Source organism: Acinonyx jubatus, chromosome B1 (genome assembly GCF_027475565.1).
Source record: "Acinonyx jubatus isolate Ajub_Pintada_27869175 chromosome B1, VMU_Ajub_asm_v1.0, whole genome shotgun sequence".
Taxonomy (NCBI): domain Eukaryota; kingdom Metazoa; phylum Chordata; class Mammalia; order Carnivora; family Felidae; genus Acinonyx; species Acinonyx jubatus.
Genome location: NC_069382.1, coordinates 127,995 through 149,021, shown reverse-complemented (window position 1 = coordinate 149,021; position 21,027 = coordinate 127,995). Strand labels below are relative to the sequence as shown.

At 47.3% G+C, this 21,027-nt stretch overlaps 1 protein-coding gene across 9 annotated transcripts in view; it reads right to left on the bottom strand.

Annotated features, from left to right (window-relative positions):
- The window catches only part of FBXO25 (F-box protein 25), a 51,720-nt gene that overhangs the window by 13,975 nt on the left and 16,718 nt on the right, over positions 1 to 21,027 (bottom strand). For 5 of the 9 annotated variants that reach the window (XM_053216200.1, XM_053216198.1, XM_053216197.1 and 2 more), the window contains exons 3-5: positions 9,122 to 9,225; positions 8,157 to 8,206; positions 5,483 to 5,596 (exon numbers count right to left, since the gene is read on the bottom strand). In XM_053216200.1, the coding sequence (XP_053072175.1) occupies positions 5,483 to 5,596; positions 8,157 to 8,206; positions 9,122 to 9,225 (268 nt within the window). The remainder of the gene's footprint in view (positions 1 to 5,482; positions 5,597 to 8,156; positions 8,207 to 9,121; positions 9,226 to 21,027) is intronic. The other 4 variants (XM_053216199.1, XM_053216201.1, XM_053216202.1 and 1 more) reach the window with 2 other exon arrangements.

The following is a 21,027-nucleotide window of genomic DNA, read 5'->3' as shown; positions in this document are numbered from 1 at the left end:
TTCACGGGCACAGCCACGCCACTGCTCCACCAGCACGTTCACAATCACTGGAAAGCAGAGTGATGACCACAGATACTGTCTGTGGGGCCTGACGTCACTGGCCTCTTACCGCACCCTGGGGCGGGAGGGCATGACTGGGACCGTCCACAGAGCTCAGGAAAGGGACATCACAGCGAGCAGAGCCAGGACCTGTGCACAGGCATCTTTCAAACCCAGGCCGTTGCCCCCAACTGCCAGGTTCAAACAGCCCTCAGTGACTTAGAATTTCATGATCTGATTTTTAGAAGTCTTCTCAATTTCACAGCATTTAACAATATAGGAGCACGGCCGAAACTCTGTGAGAGCAGAGAGTTCTAACCAGATGTCACAGGCAGGAGCAGAACCATTACCCTAACCCTGGATGCGACAGGGCAGTCTGTGCAGAATCCCAGGGAGGGCGTCTGGCAGATGCGGCCAAGGCCTGGGACCCCGTCCCTCTGCTCAAGGGCCAATGGGCATCACAGTTGACACAGGCTGCATTAAAACCAAGCCTCCCATTTGGGAACCGGCTTGAGCAGATGGTTTGTGAGTCAGGATTTCTACTGCTCGCATTATCCCTTTTCTCCACTTTCCTTGGACTAATAGCCCATGGACTCGCATCTTATTCACAGATTTCTCGAACCGGCAGAAAGAAAGACTGCTATTTCATCTATGTTATACTGTTACACAATTTATAATCTTCCTCATTAAAGGGAGCCTTGGCAGCTCTGATTCTCACACAGGTCATCTCACTGACAGGATCAGCGTGTGGACAGTTGAAGATTAAAGCCGAGGCCGCAGCCCATAGACCCAGGAGAACAACATTGTGGATTTCTAGGTGACGTGCATTCACTGGGAGGACTCACTGTCTAAAGAACCAAAGCCTACGTTCCCAGTGCACTACCATGACCATCAGTTTATGCTATATTGCTTTAAAATGTCAGAGCTACAAGGTCGAATTTAATTTTACTGAGAACAAAATGTCAAGCGAGTTGAAGAGCGCTTCCTTCGACTGAAAGCAGGTGTCTCACAGGTGAAAGCAGGTGTCTCACAGAATACCGATATAAAACAGGAGTTTCTCAAAGTTATAGGCTTTCCGATACTGTTTTAGTAATATACAATTTTAAACAAAAGACACAAACAATAAAACTACTTGCCAACAGTAAGAGAAGGATAAACAGGAAGGGCGTTGGGGACACAGCAGTGAGCAAAGCAGACCAAGTCCCCACGCTCCTGGGGCTCCAGATGGGGACCTGGGCGGTGATGACTGAGGCTCAGAGGCTCTGAAGCAATGACCAAACGGGCACACACAGGCTGCCCACGCAGGAGCCAGACGCTGACTGGGGGGCAAGGACCAGCCACACTGAACTGGCCTGGAAATGTGGCTTCACCACCAGAGAGCACAAGTGTTTACCGCACAGTGTGAATGGAATCTGCTTTACAAGAGTCTCTGAAATGCTGGTTTGGTGGGTTTCCAAATGTGTGCTTAACTTTCTTAAGTAGAATTCTCAAAATCCCACTAAATCTAAGTCTTTATCTTAAAGAAGGTAAGCTCATAAAACTGACCAGAAATGCATCTACTTGTACATGATTTACAAATGGGGTAAATGGAAACTGAGCTGGATTATGGACCAGGTATTAAGAACCGTTCACTCACCAGGGGTCACATGTAAGCTGCATCTTGACTTGTCTTTATTTCTTCATCAATAAGGAAACTTCTCAGGCCATATTATGAAATAATAGCTGTGGACAGTCACTTAATGAGAGGAAAATTACTAGTAAGTGAAAACATTTCAGTTTGCATTGATTTTCTGGGAGTGAAGAAATTTAATAGCTCAATAAATTATGGTGAGGCTCTTTAGTAACAGGCCAGGACAATTTTCACAAACTATTAAAACAAGAAGAAGGTGTTTGTGGATTAGAGCCAGGATTTAAGAGCAGTCTGCCATCACCGATAACCAATCAGCCTGACACTGACATACGGCAGCACCCTCATGACGAGAGAGCAGACAGTGGTGACGAAGGACCATGGTTTCTCAAGTATGCAAACAGCTGGGCAGTGCGGGAGGCGTGAGTGCTGGTGCACACGGGTGTCAGCCCAGAGCAGGAAGTGCTGTCCTGCTCCCGAGCTGCGTGGACAGGAAAGTCAAGACCTGCCCTGGTGCAGGAGGAGGGGGCCGACCCCGTCCCGCACTTGGAGCTCTACAATACGCAGCCCATACCCGCTCCCAGGTCTCCCTGGGGGCCCCACCAGCACGCGGGTGCAGAAGTGATGCTCAGCTCAGCCTCTGTTCCACGTCAGCCACAGGTATTGGACACACACGGCACCTAAAGTTAATTTTCCTTCTCCTTCATAAAGTTGAGTGAATGCAGCTCAGATAAACAACATTTACTCCTCAAAATCAGACTGAAATTTTGAAAAATTATTAAAGTAATCTAGATATGAAAACATTTCAATTTTTTAAAAATTTTTTTAATGTTTATTTATTATCGAGAGACAGAGAGAGACAGAGCATGAGCATGGGAGGGGCACAGAGAGGAGGAGACATGGAATCTGAAGCAGGCTCCAGGCTCTGAGCTGTTAGCACAGAGCCCGACGCTGGGCTCAAACTCACAGACCACAAGGTCATGACCTGAGCCGAAGTCGGACGTTTAACCAACTGAACCACCCAGGCACCCCTACATTTCAAATATTTCTTCACAGATAATCCCAAGAATGGCTTACCCCCATTACCTACAGGACTGGAGAGGACAACTTAGTCTGAATTTGTTTTTCAGAGGATACTGAATTTTCATTCCTTCCAAGGTGAGAATGAAGGCTATACCCCCCCTCCAACTGCTTACTTTCACTTTGGCAACAAGAAACAGTCCATAATTGAACACAAAACTTTTATTCAGAAGACGTGTAATAATTATCCATTAGTCTCAGTTTAAATTTGCTAATTTTAGGGAAACAAAGGGATCTCATGGAATATCGAGAAGTACAAACTCTGAATGTCTTTTACAAATTTTCAAGGAAACATCACTGAATGCCACTGGAAACCTAAGGAAACAATGAAGCATTTCACATCTGGTTTATTTTAACAACACTGACGAGGGCGGACTGCTCAGCATCAACTACGGGAGATCACCTGACTGACAACTCCAAGACAATCCTATTAGCTGCCGATGTAGGAAGCATTGCTACAAACATTTAAAGCAGCACAGAAACATCAAGCAGTGGCTCCTGCGGGCAAAGCTGGCTGTTATCAGTGCAGGTCATGAAGCCCCACGAACCCCTCTCTGGGGCACACACACCCCATGAACCCCTTGGGGCACATGCACTCCTTGAGCCCCTCTCTGGGGCGAACACACGCACCCCGCGAGCCCCTCCCTGGGGCGCACGCACCCGCTGGGCAACAAGGAAAGGGCCTCCCGGCCAAGCGTGTGGAGGCCCTGCATCTCCACGGAGAAGGTGGCAGCTAGCGGAATGGAGCTGGTGGTGTTGGTGGGAGCGGGGGGGGGGGGGTCCCAGACCGCAACCGGGAGAGGGCAGGAGAGCTGGCGTGGGCAGAAAAGGTGCCCGAGGGCCAGTTCTGTGCCTTTGCGTTTAGTGGAAGGTGGGCATAAGCGAGGGGTCTTTGGAGGGGGATGTGAAGGGCAGGGGTCAGGTGAGAAGGCAAGGATTCTCGCTGGGCAGTGATGGAGCCGGGAGGCCCTGCGGGCAGGAGGAGTCACTGAGGCTGGGAGCACTGCCCCTGGGGGCCTCCCCCACCACCTCCCCAGGTCACCAGGTCCCTATGACACTGCCCCCAGGGGGCAACAAGGACACGCCCAGTACTGCCAACTGCACAAAACCACGGCAGTTGGCAGTGGACAGTACGTTTTAATTTTATACGTATGCATTTTTTTTATGTGTTAGGGAGAAAATTCGGTTTCACAGGTTTACTGTTTAGGATGAAGCTAAAGTAGGTATTTTCATTTTCAGAAAGATGAAGGACGTGTGAAGAAAGGTTCTTGAGCAGATAAGAGTGCAGCATACAGAGAAAAAAGTTCATGAGGGGTTTGAGCAACGGAAATGCAGGCGTCTGACCGCAGTCCACGGACCCTCCCCCGTCACAGCACCTGGCCCAGTTCTGGAAATGTCTGAGCCTGACCACACAGAGCCCTTTTCCCCCCACCACTCCCCGTCTCTGCCTGGCTGCCAATTTCCAGTACCCCAGCACACGTGAACTCTCTGGTCGGGGGCGGGGGGGGGGGGTGTTAAGAATGCCCAGGACGAAACAACACAGCAGGATCCGAACTTTGGGAGACCACCATGAGGGGATGCCTGGGAGGCTCAGTCGGTTAAGCGTCCGACTTCAGCTCAGGTCATGATCTCGCAGTTTGTGGGTTCGATCCCCACATCTATCTGGCTCTGTGCTGACAGCTCAGAGCCTGGAGTCTGCTTCAGATTCTGTGTCTCCCTCTCTCTGCCCTTCTTCCGCTCATACTCTCTCAAAAATAAATAAATATTAAAAAAAAAAAAAAGGGTGAGAGAGAGAGAGACAAAGAGCACCATGCGGAAATACCTACAGGAAAACAGACCCTTGTGCAGACGTATGGTTTTCCTGGACCCTGGATTCTTGCCACCGTGACGGGGCTGGGTCACATGCCAGCACCTCACCTGGAGAAGAGGTGAGCAGTAGCCACGCCCCGATGGCCAGTGTGTACACCTGGGTGACAACTCAGAACACACTCTGGCCCTGGTGCTGGAACCTCCCGGCCATGGGGCCCCACGGGCTGGTCACTCTCGATGCCCTGGCCAACTGTGACCACGGCCAAACCAAGCAGGTACCATTACCTCAGGTGTCAAGTTATTTAACCCCCAATATTCTTGTCCTTCCGCTCACGCTTTTGACTTCCTAAAAGCTGTTACTAGGGAAATACTTCCAATGTGTCACAGCCCTATTTAAAAACCCAAAATTAACAGCATCGCAAACCATCACTTACACTTTGCCTACAACATTACAGGTGACACGTGCTCCTTTTGAGCCAAGACAGAAACTCCTTCTCCGAGGAGACAATCCACACACTCAAGGCCTCTGTGGAGATCTACTCTGATGAACCCCTTTCTCCTACCAGCTTGCTGCCTGTTGTCACGCTTACGACAAACACCAAGTACAAAACGCATGTGACATCATCAGGTCAGAGTCTCACGGAAGACCTGCTCTTCCCTCTGTCCCTCTGACTGTGATGACCCCAACAGACCAGACCGCCCGGTGCGTGTGGCCGGTGAACCCTCAGTGCAGGGCGGCCCAGAAGAAAGCACGTGGGACACGGGGCACCCAAAACCCCCGTTATTTCTGTTTTCTCCTCAATGTCTCCCCGTGCTCTCTGCTGCCATCTGCACCACTGCCAGACGTGCTCAGACACCTGTACACCCGTCACCTCAAAACCAGGCAATAAAGTGTCATCAAAATGGCTTTTGAAACAGAAGACTTACCTTGACCACGTAATTGAACCTCCGAATATCCTGAATTGCACTGGAGAAGTCTAAGCGATTAAAAGCCTCTCCCAAAGTACAATAGCCGTGCCTCTGGAAACAGACACAGAACAGCTGAAATCCATAATTAGTCAATTAGTCAAAATCCAGTCAGTTAATGTGAATGAGTCAGTGCAAATTTTTTTTGAATTTCGGCAAAGGGCATTTGTTTTTATGATTTATTCCATATTCGGATGAACATGGAGTGAAACAGCAATGCTCAGCGGAAGCCATTTATACTCAAGACGTGACAGGCTGCCATTTTATACCACTGTTGACACAAATACTACATATCTTGTTGATTTCTCCTGTTGGAACACGTGGGGGGCTGAAGTCACAATGCAACGTGTATCATGAAGCGCCTACATCTGCCGGGCTGTCGTGAAGACCGGAGGGTTACAGAGGCCCGGGTTGAGGCGCCCAATCCCCCCGCAGCTCCAGAAGGCATTCAGCCACACAGGACAGAGGACAAGGCCCAGGGCTGAGGGCACTACATGCAATTTCCAAGTGGGGGCAGGGGATATTGGGCACCGAAACCCAGGAGCTGATGATCAGACCCACACGGCCCAGAGTACAAGGAAACAGGTGAAATACGGAATCGTTTTCAGTACTGAAAGCAGTGCCATGTAGCTCAGCTGTTTGTCCTTCACGACGCACCTGACACTCTACAGTCTGTAGAGACCCGTACCGTGGGTTTCAGGAGTCAGTTCCACTCGATCTTCTGTGTCTCAAGTACCGAGAGTATAGATTTTTTCAGTTCGCAGTTGTGGGGTTAGATGAGCTGCTGATAACCCTAGAAACACGAGGTAGCACCCTCTCCCTCTCATCCTAACGAGGCAGGAAGGGGCTGGCAGAGCAGCATCTGATGGAAGATGCCCCGCAAAGGAGGATTTGGTTTTGCACCCGAACCCCAAGCCCACTCCTACTGTGTGCAGAACCCCAAGCCCAGTCCTAATGTGTGCAGAACCCCAAGCACACTCCTACTGTGTGCAGAACCCCAAGCACACTCCTACTGTGTGCAGAACCCCAAGCACAGTCCTACTGTGTGCACAACCCCAAGCCCACTCCTACTGTGTGCAGAACCCCAAGCCCAGTCCTAATGTGTGCAGAACCCCAAGCACAGTCCTGTGTGCAGAACCCCAAGCACAGTCCTACTGTGTGCAGAACCCCAAGCACAGTCCTATTATGTTCACACACAATACTCGTTATTAAGGAACACAATACTCGTTATTGAGGAGTATCTGCTACAGGCACAATATTTTCCCGGGAGTTGTGCAGGAAGCAAAGAGTAATTATAGATTATAATCTGAAATCAATCACTGCTGATACTTCCACGTTAATTCCTTTGTCTTCTCAATCAACACAACTCTAAATGCCCACGGCCACAGACGCCTTTCCAGGTAGCCACCATGTCACAACAGCCTCTTCTATTCTGAGGAATTAAATCTGATTCACAGACTGCAGAACACAGTTTGGACCACGTGAGCCCACCCACCCGTGTGGGGGCCCAGAACCACACGTGGAGCCGCAAACAGGCTGTGGGGCAGCCACAGCTGGCGCTAAATGTACAGATGCACGCCGCTGTGCAGGGAGAGGAGCTGGCTGTGAGTCACGACCCCACACCCTCCTGAGACGGCCTGTGTCCCTGCCACACCTCTGCAGCCTCATGACAAACTCCCCCTGTTGTTTACGTATCCCAAACGGATGTGTGTTCTGTAGTCAGTGCAGCAATACAGAGCAAATGAAAAATTAAACAGTCTTTCAGAAGCTCACGCTACTCAGATTCTGCCACAGGCTCTTCTGATGGTGTCTCACTCAGAGTGGCCGTGAGCTGAGCACTGTCTCAGACCACATGTGACAGTATGAACCAGCACCCGACAGGGCCAATGTATCTTCTGTTTCAGAAGCCAACCTGGAAGCCTATCGGGAGCCAGGCTAGTTTCAGAACATCCACTAATATCATTTAACTGGAACGTTTAATAACTAATAACTGGAACGTTTAACTTAAATATATACTAAACATCTGCTCCCTAAATTATTCTCCCGGCAGCGGCAGGATAAGGCAAATGCGGATTCTGAGAATGCAAAAGGAAGGAGGCTTCCCTGGATACTAAACAGAGAAAACGGAAGCAGAGTTGAAGTCAACTGTTTACGGCTCAAGGAAAAGCTGCAGCCAGCTAGAGGACAGGAGGGGCGTGGCTCACCCTGCTCCCGAAGCTCAGACTTGACCACAATGTCCTGCTCGTACTTGATGGGGCGGCGCGCACCAAGGCTCCCACCAGCCACGGCACACAACAACAAGGATACACATCCCACCAGTACCACAGGTTCTCATCAACAGTTTCTGGGGAGTCATGGGGAAAAAAGTCAAACTGTCTGAAGGTCCACACTTGTTCCAAAACAGCCCTTCTGTCGATTCAGATCTGTACTGGTACTAACCACACACCGCATGTGCACAGGTACGAACATGTGTGCACACACACACGCAAATCACCGCTTCAAAGATCCTATGTTTTCACCTACTAGAATGTGAACTGTAGATTCACACTGGAAAAGAAATCGTTTATTTAATAGGACATTATGTATTCAACAGAAACAATACCAAATATACTCTTACTTAAAACAGAATACTTACTTCTCTCGTGCTTTCTTTATGGACATAGATCCATTTCTCACGATAAAAACCTAGAATAAAAATTAACTTTGTTTTTAAAACCTGGCAAATCATTCAAAGTGAAGATTTTTAAGGAACTTCCAACAATTGCACATGCTAACAAAATTATGTGACTCATCACATAGATAAGAGATGCTTTCACCTGGTCAAACGTAAACAGAACTACTTTGTTTCCTAACATCAGTGTAAGAGGTGCTGAAACACCTTTACATGAACAATTATTTAAGACAGCACCACGTCTTAGTAACTTAGAAGAAAATAGCGTCTGAACAACGGCAGTAATACCAAAACATAAGACTATAAAAATGTGATTGTCAATTCTTATGTCTCCTAATAAAAATTCTTCTTTTCTTGCCTTTTTCATATACCTCAAATCCCAGAGCTTCAAGGACCATGATGATGCTGGTATCTGTAAGACCCTATCTTGGTCAGTAGCCTGATTACCCCCAAACTGTTCTCATGCCTCCCTCTGTGCTGCAGAGCAGAGTGGCGCCTGTCAGCCTGTCACGTAGGCGAGGTACTGCCACCAGGCTCCCAGATCCGTCCCCCCTGCCCCCAGCCTACACACTTCTGGGTGTTCCTAATCCACCTCTGCCTGGGGTCTCCTGGACACAAGCCCACACTCAAGACGTCCTGCGGTCCGGCCTCCTTGTGTGGGAGCGAGCTGGTGCACTGAACCACGAACATGCTCAGGCATTCAGACGTATGAGCTGTTCTGTGGGCTTTGTTATCTTTTGTTGTTGCAAAGCTTACTAAAGAAATGGTTAAGCTGTGAACAGTCTGATGACTAAGTGGGCAACACTGGATATAGTGGCCATTCGCATATCACCTCTTATTTCTTAAGACAGCACTGTCAAAACGATGTAGTAGATCAATAATAGTAAACATGTAAAAAGTCATAAAATTATTAATAAAAGTGATCTTACATTGAGTATTTGTATCGTTTCTAAAATGATCCTTTTTCCTCTTTTTGGATGTGTATTCCTGCTCTTCATTACTGAATATTTCTTCATCGTCACTATTTAAGATACTGAAATAAAGACACATTTTATTAGATACTTTTACAGGGATTATCTTCATTTGACTTTTCTTTTATTAAAAAAAAAGATAATATTGGCTTGCAATTTAGGAGACCAAAATAAAGATTGTGTTAAATTCTGAAAGCAACCAGTAACTTTCAAAAGCAGCATATCACAGGTTTGAAATTACAAGGCTAATGCCTCGTGTATTTTTTGATTTGAGAAATCTGAGATTTCTCCTGGTTCTTTTGAAAATGTGCTACCAGGAAGGACCGAATATGTTTCAGACTCTCTCTGGCTCAACCAAGGTGGTTTCAGACTTCAGAGAACTTTACTACAACACAGAGATCATAAACGCTCTGGAGAAATGGTAATGGGGGAACATGATGGCCAGCACTGACGTGATTTGCCATTTCCCTGCTCTAGTGTTGAGGACACACACTCAACATGTCTGTTGGCCTCCCACATGTTCCAAGACTTCCCCAGAACCACTACCACACAGGAGCATATTCTTAGCATCAACCAAATAACGCTGTTAGGGCACCTAACTGAAGCCAGGGGAATGAAAATGTTCCTTTCTCCACTTTAAATACATCTAATTAAGAGCTTCCCAATTTTTCTTTTCTTTTTGGCTAAAACACGGAAACAAAATTTAAAGAGGTAACCTAACAACCTGAACACACTTTCTTTCAAAAGATAATTTATAGTTATAAAAATAACATAAAATAGCTTAAAACGCCTCAAGAGTAAAGACGCAGACAATTTTTATTTTCAACACACTGGCGTTGGGTTGATTTTGGTCTGCAATCAGGGAAAGGCTGGCTGGCGGAGGTCCCGGCCCAATGCCCGAGCTGAGGACTAGCACCGCTGCTTCCCCAGCTCGCTCAACAAGAAGGCTGCATGAGGCTCCTTTCACTAACCAGCTGCATGTGCCAAGGGAATCTATTCATCACAGTCAAAACAGACTTAAACCTCACTGCGGATAGTTGTAAATCATCAAGATGAGCACAAGCGTGTTTACAAAAACATGTAAAAGCTTTCCATTCAGCGCGGGCGTTAAATAACACCAACTCGTCGAAGCTGGTGGGTCCTTGTGTCGCATCTCTGATCTTACACTGGCTGGTTGTCATTGATTCAGATCCTGAACACAGAAGCTTTCAAAGCTGTGCAGCTTGGCTTTTCTAACTACAATCTCGACCACACCAAGGAAAAGCATACAGCTGCTGTTCTCCACAAAGTATGCCCCAGGGACGACAGAGGCAGCACAGGGGGAGCAGAGGAGGCAGGCCTGGGTGGCACCCCAGACTCTGCCCTGGAGGGTGGCCCCCAGATCCTCCTACACCTGTAGGGAGGAACGGTCCCCTTTCATTCGTGGGACACATGGGCAGGACTGGTTGCATGAGCCATGTCCTTCCAGCAGGTGGACCACAGGTGGTGTGGACTGGGGCCCCTGGGCTCCCCACACTGGAGTACGCGGAACATGGAGTCAACCTGCTTGGCTGTGTGGGCAGCAAAGGAGCCCAGCAGACCTCGGTCAGGACCCTGGGATCTGCACCAGACACGGCACCACCCCGCCACGTCTCACACCTAGTAGGACAGCTACTATAAACCACCCAGAAAATAACAAGTGTTGACAAGGACACAGAGAAACCAGAGCCCCCTGTGCTGGTGGGAATGAAAAAGGGCAGCCTCTTTAGAAAACACATATTCGCAGTGATTCCTCAAGAAAGCAAGCACAGATCCACGGGACGGCCCAGCAGTCCCGCTGCACAGCGTGTGCCTGAACGATGTGAGTCTCCAGGACATGTCTGCAAGCCCACACTCACCACGGCTGGAAGATGAAAGCACCTCACGCCTGTGCACAGGCAGATGCACAAGCCAAACGCAACATGGTCCACACACACAGTGCAGCATTATTCGGCTTAAAGCAGAAGGAAATCCTGGCACACCCTAGATGGTGGGTGAGCCCTAAGGACGTCATAGGAGGTGAAGGAGACTGGTCATAAAAGGACAAACCCCGAGTGATTCCAAGTCTCTGAGGGACACAGGGCCATGGAACCCGCAGAGTCAGAAAGCAGAGTGCACCTGCTGGGCTGGGGAGGGGGTGGGGATTCACTTACTAGGAACCCAGCCTCTATCCTTGAGGGTGAGCAGGGAGGGAGTAGGGACAGCTGCAAAGCCGCAGGAACACGAGGCCACCACACATCGACCCTCTCTTCACCTACTGCTCAGCCCCCTCACCCACCTCCGATTAAACAGTGTAAACCCCAGTGGGACATGATCTCAGGAGCAAGCAGGCCAGGATGATAAACCCAGTCCCACTGTGACTGGTGTCCTCACGGAGGAGCTCCGGCCAGCCACCTGGTATGTCCCAGTGTGCACACCGCTGCTGGCGGCCCCTGATGCTCCCGTCGCCTGGACAAGTCATACATCCAACCCAGAATCCCATCTGGAACTGCATCTGCGTCACCAACTCCCTGCCCCTTCTGATTCACCCAGTCTTCCCCCCACCAGCACGCTACAGACCTACAGCGATCGACCGCGCACACCGCCCCCTTCCCCCCCACCCAATGTGCCGCACATCTCCAGTGTGCACCCATTTTCCTCCCTCCAAGGGTGCTGCAGATCTCCGGTGTTCACCCCATCTTCCCTGATCATGCTACAGGTCTCCTGTGTGCACCGTCTTCCCCCCAGAGCACCACAAATCTCCTGTGAGCACCCTGTCTTCCCTCCAGCGCACCACAGATCTCCGGTGCACACCCCATCTCCCCCCCAGCACACCACGGATCTCCTGTGTGCACCCCGTCTTCCCCCCAGCACACCACAGCACCACAGATGTCCAGCGTGTGCCGTTTCCCTTGAGTACAATATGGACTTACAGAATTCAAGGTAACGTGTACCTTTTCTCATTCCTAGGACTTTCCTTAGGAACTGTAGCACCTGCTCTGATCCCACTGCCTGAAATGAGAACCTTATATAAACCAGGTGTGTCCACTATTGCATTGGGTTGATTAGAGGCCCTCCAGAACATGTCCAAGTGCTGACCCCGACATCTGCGGTTGTGACCCTAACTGTCCTCATGAAGGTTTTGTGCCCCTTGCTCCAGCTCTTCTTCTTCTAGTGAGAACATTCGTTTGCTTGATGTTGTTCAAGAGACCCCTTAACCTAACCTCATTTTTGAAAAACACCTGGGTGTTTTCCATTCCCGTCTTCCATGTCACGGTGTTCTTCTGCAACCACGCCCCTGGTGTGGAGTCCCTCCATTCCTGTACTCTTCAGCTCTGACTGGTTCTTTTTTATATTTTTTGCCTCTGCTGAAGGTCTCACCGAGTTCATCCACCCTTCTCTCCAGCTGAGTGAGCACATTTACGGCTGTTACTTTCAACTCTTCATCAGACACACTGCTTACCACTGTTTCATTTAGTCCTTTCACCAAGGTTTTGTCTTGTTCCTTCTTTTGGAACATATTCCTCACTCTCCCCCTTTTGCTTGACTTTGTGTTTTCCTGAATTAGGCTCATTGTCCTAAACTTGAGGGAAAGGTTCTGCGTATGATCATCCCCTGGGTAGACTATGTGTCTGGTGATGCTGGCTGACTGGACGGAACTCTGGCCGGTGTGAGCTAGGGTCACGGGGCCCTCTAAGCAGGGGCTCCCTGGCAGGATGGCCAGAAATGGCAGTGGGCTGTGACAGCCCTGAGGCTCCCCGTGCAGCAGGGACTCTAGCAGGATGGCTGAAGTGGGTGTCAACCAGGGTGCCCCAGGCTGTGTACAGCCGGCAGGGTACCCCGGCAGAGTGGCCAGGGTCGGGGGAGTGCAGATGGAGGGCCCTGGGGACTGCAAGAGCAGAAGTGGGCACTGGCTGGGGTGGTCCCTGGGCTCTCCACACAGAGGGCATCGTGACAAGACAGCTGAAGGTGCTGTGGGTGCAGGCTGGTGCTTGGTGCAGGGGGTGCCCCAGTAGGGGGTCTGGAGCCAAAGCGAGCATCAGCTGGGGGGCCCTGGAGCAGCCCAGCCAGCATCAGAAGCCAAACTGATGCGGGTCTGGAGCCTCCTGGGGCACACTGTGCAGGAGGAGGGCTGCTGGTGTGGGCTAGTGGCCAGTGAGGACTTCTGGACCCAACCCCCACCCACACTCTCCAGGTCGGGGAAACATAAACCATAGGACTCACAGTTCCTCAGACCCAGAGAGTTCCAGCAGCTCGCCACTGTTGGGTAAAATTTGAAGGATGGCTCTTTTATAAACTAGCTCATCTTTTAAACTGCACCTTTTTTCTGAGCTCAAAACAGACAAATGTGCTACAGGTCCCTCAGCACTGTCCCTGCCCACTGCGGCCCACAGCCTGGGGGTGGGGTCCCTTCCCTGTACAGTCTCTATCTTCCATGGTGCAGAAGTTGTTCAGTCAGCCCTCAGCTCTTCCTCAACAGGAATTGCTGGGTTAATAGCAGTGGGTTTGGGGTGTCCTGGAGGAGGTGAAGTCAGGGTCTCCCTATGTCACCATCGTGGCCCAGGACCAATCCCAATCACAACCTAATTTGGAAAAAGGATCCCTGGTGACGTATTCAAGTGAAGGACCCCGAGATAAAAATCATCCTGGATTAACCACGTGGGCCCTAAATCCAATGGCTGGTGCCCTTATAAGAAGAGGAGAGGCCACAGGGAGACAGACAGGGACAAGGCTGTGTGACAGTGGAGACAGCAGCTGGAGTGATGTGGCCACAAGCCAAGGGATGCCGAGATTGCTGGCAAATGCCACAACCCGGAGACCCCCCCCCCCCAAAGCCTGTAGACACCTGCACTTTGGACTCCTGGCTTCCAAAACCATTAAAATCTCTGCTGTCTTGTCTTGGGCTGCTGATTTCACGGTTATGGCAGCCACAGAAAATGAGGGCAGTTACCAATCTTTTAAAATTAGTTCAGGTTGATATTAACCTTGAAAACACATACGTGCTATCAATTCTACTATTGAATACAGAAGACACTGGGAGAGAAAAACTCTGCAGACACTGCCTCATGAGAAACATTTTATAAACCAAAGCAAACATCACATTCAAAATGTGGCCATTTTTACCCAAACAAAACACAGTGAAGCCCTCGTGCACAGTCACTAATACATGGTCCCCAGGTGGGCTTCCTTTGGCATCTCTTTCAGAATCCCAGCAGGAACTGGACGGCATGTCAGCTCCTGTCCCCGATGCACCACACTCTGCTCTAACAGCTGCTAATTACTGTTTTCCCTTACACATCGATTCATCAGTGGTTGCCTATTAAACTCAGCTTTTTATCCACACATTTTCCAAAACAGATCAAGGGTTACAGCATCTTCTCCTGCTAGCCAAACACCCACATTTACTCATCTATCTATTTAAAGTCACTTTATTACATCAGATTATTAGTCTGTCTTACAAAAAGAGATTTTAAAAGAAAAAGTTGAATTTATTTGCTTCTAAGAAATAATGAAAAGCTGGGGCGCCTGGGTGGCTCAGTCGGTTAAGCCTCTGACTCTTGATTTCAGCTCAGGTCATGATCTCACGGTTTGTGAGTTCAAGCCCCACGTCAGGCTCTGCGCTGACAGCTCAGAGCCTGCTTGGGATTCTCACTTTCTCCCTCTCTCTGCCCCTCCTCTGCTCAGGTGCTCTCTTTCTCTCAAAATAAATAAATAAACATTTAAAAAAATAAAAAGAAATGATGAAAAACTGTTTTCAGTTTTTAGCAACAATATTGCTAAATCTTGTACCCAACACCCTCAAGGACCGTGAGGCAGGCGTGTTCCGTGGAGCACACTGGGCAGGCGGGAGCCTTTCAGTCTCACGGTTCGCCCAGCAAGGAGAAGCCCCAGCCTGCACACACCATGTGCTCTTGCAAAGGAAACACGGTCTGTCAGAGGTTCAGAGTGGAGCTCCCTGAGCAGGGCACTCAGGCGGTCCAGCTCCCGCGGCTGCAATGCGGGTGGGGCAGTGCCCTCTGGCCCTGACACCTGCACACAGTGCTGACCATCACCTCCTGCCTGCTGTCCACCTGACAGACAGACTCACCATCACTGGTGGTGATACCCATGCAGCTACGAACCCGATCAATTCCTCTCCACTTAAGTTCAGAACGTGTGTCCATAACGCATGATGCAGAGATGACAGCAGTTCTGTGCCAAGGGAGCACATCCCTGGAACAGGTTCAGGAGACAAACTCAGTGAGCCACACACCTATTATCTAGGTAAACCGACTCTCAGGGTCAAGGCCACAGTGAAATTTATGAACGTTCACCAACACGGGAAATAGTGGGCCCAGAAGCTTAGTGAGGAATCCACTACAGAATCCAGTACAGAGTGGATTGTTAGAGACCAACAGGACCAGAGAGGCAGAGGCAAACAGCTGTTGAGCAAATTAGATGTATTTATGTGCAGAACTACAGCACAGTGTGTATGGTTATCTCAGTGTAGACAGAGAACCACCACGCAAAGTGTGGCAGAGGGGACAGGGAGCGGGGACAGAGGTCAGTAGCTAACTGCAGTTATCAGTTACCGTAGGAGCCAACAGTCAGCATTCAGAACAGAAGGAACCAAGGGTACAATATAAAGGTGTTACTGTAAAGGTGAAAATGAGGGGGAAAAACCTTCCCCAATACTGAAAGAGTAAAAGGCGACACGAGATGACAGGCTCTTTGTTGTGTGTGTAGGGAAGACTGCACACAGGCACCAAGATACACACACAGTTACATCTGAAACACTGAGAACTTAAACCAGACAGCAGGAAGTGTGCAGGGCGCAGCCATCAGAAGGACAAGAGCTCTGGATCGGCCCACAGAACAAAATCAAATGCAAATACTGAATACGAGAAACACATCTACGAAAAGATGGTGAAAAACAGAATTTATGGGTCCCAAGAAAAACAACTGTCAAGGGAAATTATAGCATTAAATACAGATATTGATAAAAAGAACTTAATGAAAGTAAATAATTTGAACGTACAATTCAAAAAGCTAGGAAAAGAATTACTAAAGATAAAAGCAAATACCAATAAGTAGAAAAAATGGTGGCACTAAAAAATAAATCTAAAGCTAGTTCTCTAGAGAAAACAATCAGCAAGATATACCACAAGATAGCTTATCAGAAAAATAAGAGTACAAATACTTAAATTACAGAATGAGAAGAAAATTACAAATGCAAACAGAAAATTTTAAAACCTGTGAAGGACTATTTTATAAAACACTGTAAATTAGTTACAAGAAATAAAACTGTTATTTTTTTAACGGTGTCTTACTAAACTTATATTTTTAAAAAACTATCAGCTTTTTTTCCCTTAGAAGTAGGGCAGGTAATTATAAAGTCTACTTAAGCAGCAGCAGCAAGGAAGAAAAAGAAGACAATTGTGAACAAGAATAGTAACGAGGGAGAGCATCTCATCCTGATACTAAAACCCATCATAAAACCTCATGAAAACTGCCTCTGGTCTAGTTCAAGATGGCAACACAGGAGGACTCTGAACTCAATGCCTCCCTTGGATATATCGAATCTGTGACACAGGGAACAATTTCCCCTGGGGGTGGGGGGGGGGGGAAGGCTGAGTAACTCTCAACACATGGAATGAACGAGAAAAAACCTATATGGAAGCAGGTGGGCGAGGCTGAGATACGTCACTGTAAACCCCACCCCCAGCACAGGGACATACAATCAGGAGGGAACTCACAACCCTAAGCCTGTCCTGAGGAGCAAAGGATTTGAACCTGACATTGGGAACGCCAATTTTTACAGCCTGCACCTGAGAGACAAGCCCTCAAAATGTCTAGCTTTGAATGCCAACAGGGCTCAATCCATGGACACAAGGTTGTAGCTAACAGAGGAATGGCTCTCAAAGAGCTCCAATGTGCAGACTCTCCCACCCTGGGGCCCAGCACAGGCGCAGCTGGCTAGAAAGTGCCCAGACTTTCTGTGAACGAGGCTCATGTGCTTTTTTATAAGGCACTGGCCTGGGGGGGCAGGGACATAACTTAACACACATCTCGAGGCCTACTGATCCACTCTCCAGAGACAGAAGCTGGCGGGCGACATCTCTGTGCTCTCCTGCCTCACGTTAGGTCTGGAAAGGAGCCTGTACACTCATCAGACATGCTATTTGCTGTGCTCCCGCCCCAGAGGCACCCCTAGATCTTCTGGCTCTGGGTAGCCAACATGGCTCGAGCTGGGGGCTCACAGAACCAGATATACTTGCCTACTCTACAAACTGCTGCCCAAGGGGCTGGCCTCCCATCGATCAGAATCAATGTGCTGGTTGAGATCCTCCCCTTTGGAACAATGACTGGTCTTGACGCACTCAACTACTGGGAGCCATTAAGAATAAAGCAGGCTGCCTGCACAATCACAACGATGTGAGAGGTGATCAAGACTGAGGGCAGGGTTGACCGAGAAGCTGCAACTCCTACATAAGACCAACCCTTCCAGCCTGGGAGAGGTGGTGGTTTCCTCTAATGCATAAAACTCACACGGAGAGTCCAGCAAAATGAAGAAACATATTTATATGTTTGAAACAAAAGAACAAGATAAAACCTAAGGAAATCTTAGTACCACAAAGATAAGTAACTTAACTGATACAAGAGTTCAAAATAATGGTCATAAAGATGCTCCCTGAGCTTGGAGGAAAAATGAAGAAAGAATCTCAAGAAAGAAACAGAAATATACAAAAGTACTTAGAAATCCAGAGCTAAAGAACACAATAACTGAATGGAAAAATACAGCAGACTAAAGGAAAGCAGAAGAAAGAATCAGTGAACTCTGAGACAGGGCAATGGAACTCCCCCCATCAGAGAAGCAAAAAAGGTAAAAGAATGAAAAAGAATTAAGAGAGCTTAAGGGAAGTGGACCAACATTCTCATTACAGGGAGAACAGAGAGAAAAAGGGCAAAAAAGTTAAGGAAACAATGGCTAGGGGTACCAGGTAGCTCAGCTGGTTAAATGTCCAACTCGATCTCAGCTCAGGTCTTGATCTCAGGGTCATGAGTTCAAGCCCCACATTGGGATCCGTGCTAGGTGTGGAGCCTACTTAAAAAAAAAGAAAAAGAAACAATGGCTGAAAACCTCCTTACTCTGGGAACAGAAACAGACATCCAGACCCAGGAAGCCCAGAGAGTTCCAGTAAGATGAATTCAAAGAGATCCATACTAAGACACATTGTAATTCAACTGTCAAAACTTAAGGACAGGGCAAGAATTTTAAAAACAGCAAGAGAGGGGCACCTGGGTGGCGCAGTCGGTTAAGCGTCCGACTTCAGCCAGGTCACGATCTCGCGGTCCGTGAGTTTGAGTCCCGCATCAGGCTCTGGGCTGATGGCTCAGAGCCTGGAGCCTGTTTCCGATTCTGTGTCTCCCTCTCTCTCTGCCCCTCCCCTGTTCATGCTCTGTCTCTCTCTGTCCCAAAAATAAATAAAAAACGTTGAAAAAAAATTTTTTTTTAAAAACAGCAAGAGAAAAACAACTGGTTGTGTATAAGAAAACCCTGTAAGACTCCCACAGACTTTTCAGTGGAAACTTTGCAGGCTGGAAGGAGGGGCATGATGTATTCAAAGTGCTGGAAGAAAAAAACGCCAACTGAGATTACTGTACCCTGCACAGCTGTCCTGTAGAACTGAGGCGAGATGGTTTCCTAGGCAAGCAGGACTTACAGGAGCTCATCACACTAGATGAGCCTTACAAGAAGTGCCTGAGGGACTTCTTCAAAATAGGGGGAGGGGGAGGGGGAGAGGGGGAGAGGGGGAGAGGGGGGAGAGGGAGACATGAAGGAATGATTCCAAACTCAGTTTTAGAGGTCAGCAGTGCTTTCATACCAAATTGGACATGAACAGCATGAGAGAAGAAACTTACAGGTTCATATCCCTGATGAATATAGATGCAAAACCCTTAATCAAATATTAGCAAAGCAAATCAACATAACATTAGAAGCATTATACACTATGATCAAATGGGTTTATTCCAGGGATTCAAAGATGGTTCAACATCTGCACATCAATGTGATATACTACATTAACAAAAGGAAGAATAAAAATCATATGATCAACATAACAGATGCACAAAAATCATTTGACAAAATTCGACAAACATTTAGGACAAAAACTCTCAGGAGGGTACAGATGAACCTACCTCAACATAATAAAGGCCATTTATGACAAGCCCACAGCTAACATCATACTCAATGAAGAGCTGAAAGCTTCTCCTCTAAGACCAGGAGCAAGACAAGGATAGCCACCACTTCTGCCACTTTTAGTCAATATTAGACTGGAAGTCCTTTCTAATTTTACAAGAAAAGAAATAGGAAGCATTCAAATTGTAAAGAAAGAAGTAAAACCATCAATATTTCCTGGTAACATGATCTTATACATAGAAAACCCTGAAGACTCCATCAAAAGACTATTAGAATAAATGAGGTCAGAAAAATGTAGGATACAAATATATAAAAATCTATGTTTTCTAACACTAATAAGGAACTCTCAAGAAGATAAATTTAAAAATTCAGTAAACAGCTTCATTTACAATTAGTTGTGCCAAAAAGAATAAAATACCTAGAAATAAATTTAACCTAGGAGAGTAAAGACTTGTACACAGAAAACCACAAGACATTGATGAAATAAGCTGGAGATGACATATAAATGGAAAGATATTCCATGTTCATGGACAGGTACAATTAATATTGTTAAAATGTCCATACCCGAAAGCAATCTACAGAATTAATGTAATCCCTATAGAAATTCCAATGACATTTCTCAAAGAAATAAACAATCCTAACATTTATATATAACCACAAAAGACCCCAAATATCCAAACTAATCTTGAGAAAGAAGTACAAAGCTGGAAGCATCATGCTCCCTGATTTCATACTATGTTATAAAACTATACTAATCAGAACAAAATAGTACAAGTAAATAAAGATGTTCATGGGTCAATGGAACAGAACAGAGTGTAGAAAAAACCCACACATACATGGTCAATAAATCTAAGACAAAGGAGCCAAGAATATCCAATGGGGAAAGGACAGTCCCTTCAGTAAATGGTGCTGGGAAAACTGGACAGCAACATGCAAGGAGGAGGAAGCTGGACCACTTTCTTACCCCATTCACAAAAATTAACCCAAAACGGATTGAAGAATCAAATGTAAGACCTGAAACTATAAAACTTCTAGAAGAAAACAACAGGCAGTAAACCCCTTGACGGTCATCTTGGAAATGATTTTTTTGGGTTTGACACCAAAAAGCAAAAGTAAACCAGTGGGTCATATCAAAACAAAAAGCTTCTGCAAAGAAAACCATCAACAAAATAAAAAGACAACCTTCCAAATGGGAGAAAATATTTGCAAATCGTGTGTCTGATAAGAGGTTAATATAAAAAAGTGTTTTTAAAAACTCATTCAGTAAAAGAAAAGAAAAAAGAAAAAAAAAGAAAAGAAAAGAAAGAAAGAAAAAGAAAAAAAGGCCGAACAATCCAATTTAAAAAGGAGCAGAGAATGGGGATGGACATTCTTCCAAAGAAGACACACAGATGCCAACAGACATATTACAAGGTGCTCAGTATAGCAGTAATCAGGGAAATCCGCTCAAAACCACAATCAGAGACCACCACACACCTGTCAGATTGTCTAGTATCAAAAAGGCAAATAGCAAGTGTTGGCGAGGACCTGGAGAAAAGAGAGCCTGCATGCACTGTTGGTGGAGGTGCGAATTGGCGCAGCCACTGTGGAAAACAGTGTGGACACTTCTCAAAATATTAAAAATAGATACCCTATGATCCAGCAATTCCACTTCTGGTTTTGTTTCCAAGAAAACACCAATTTGAAG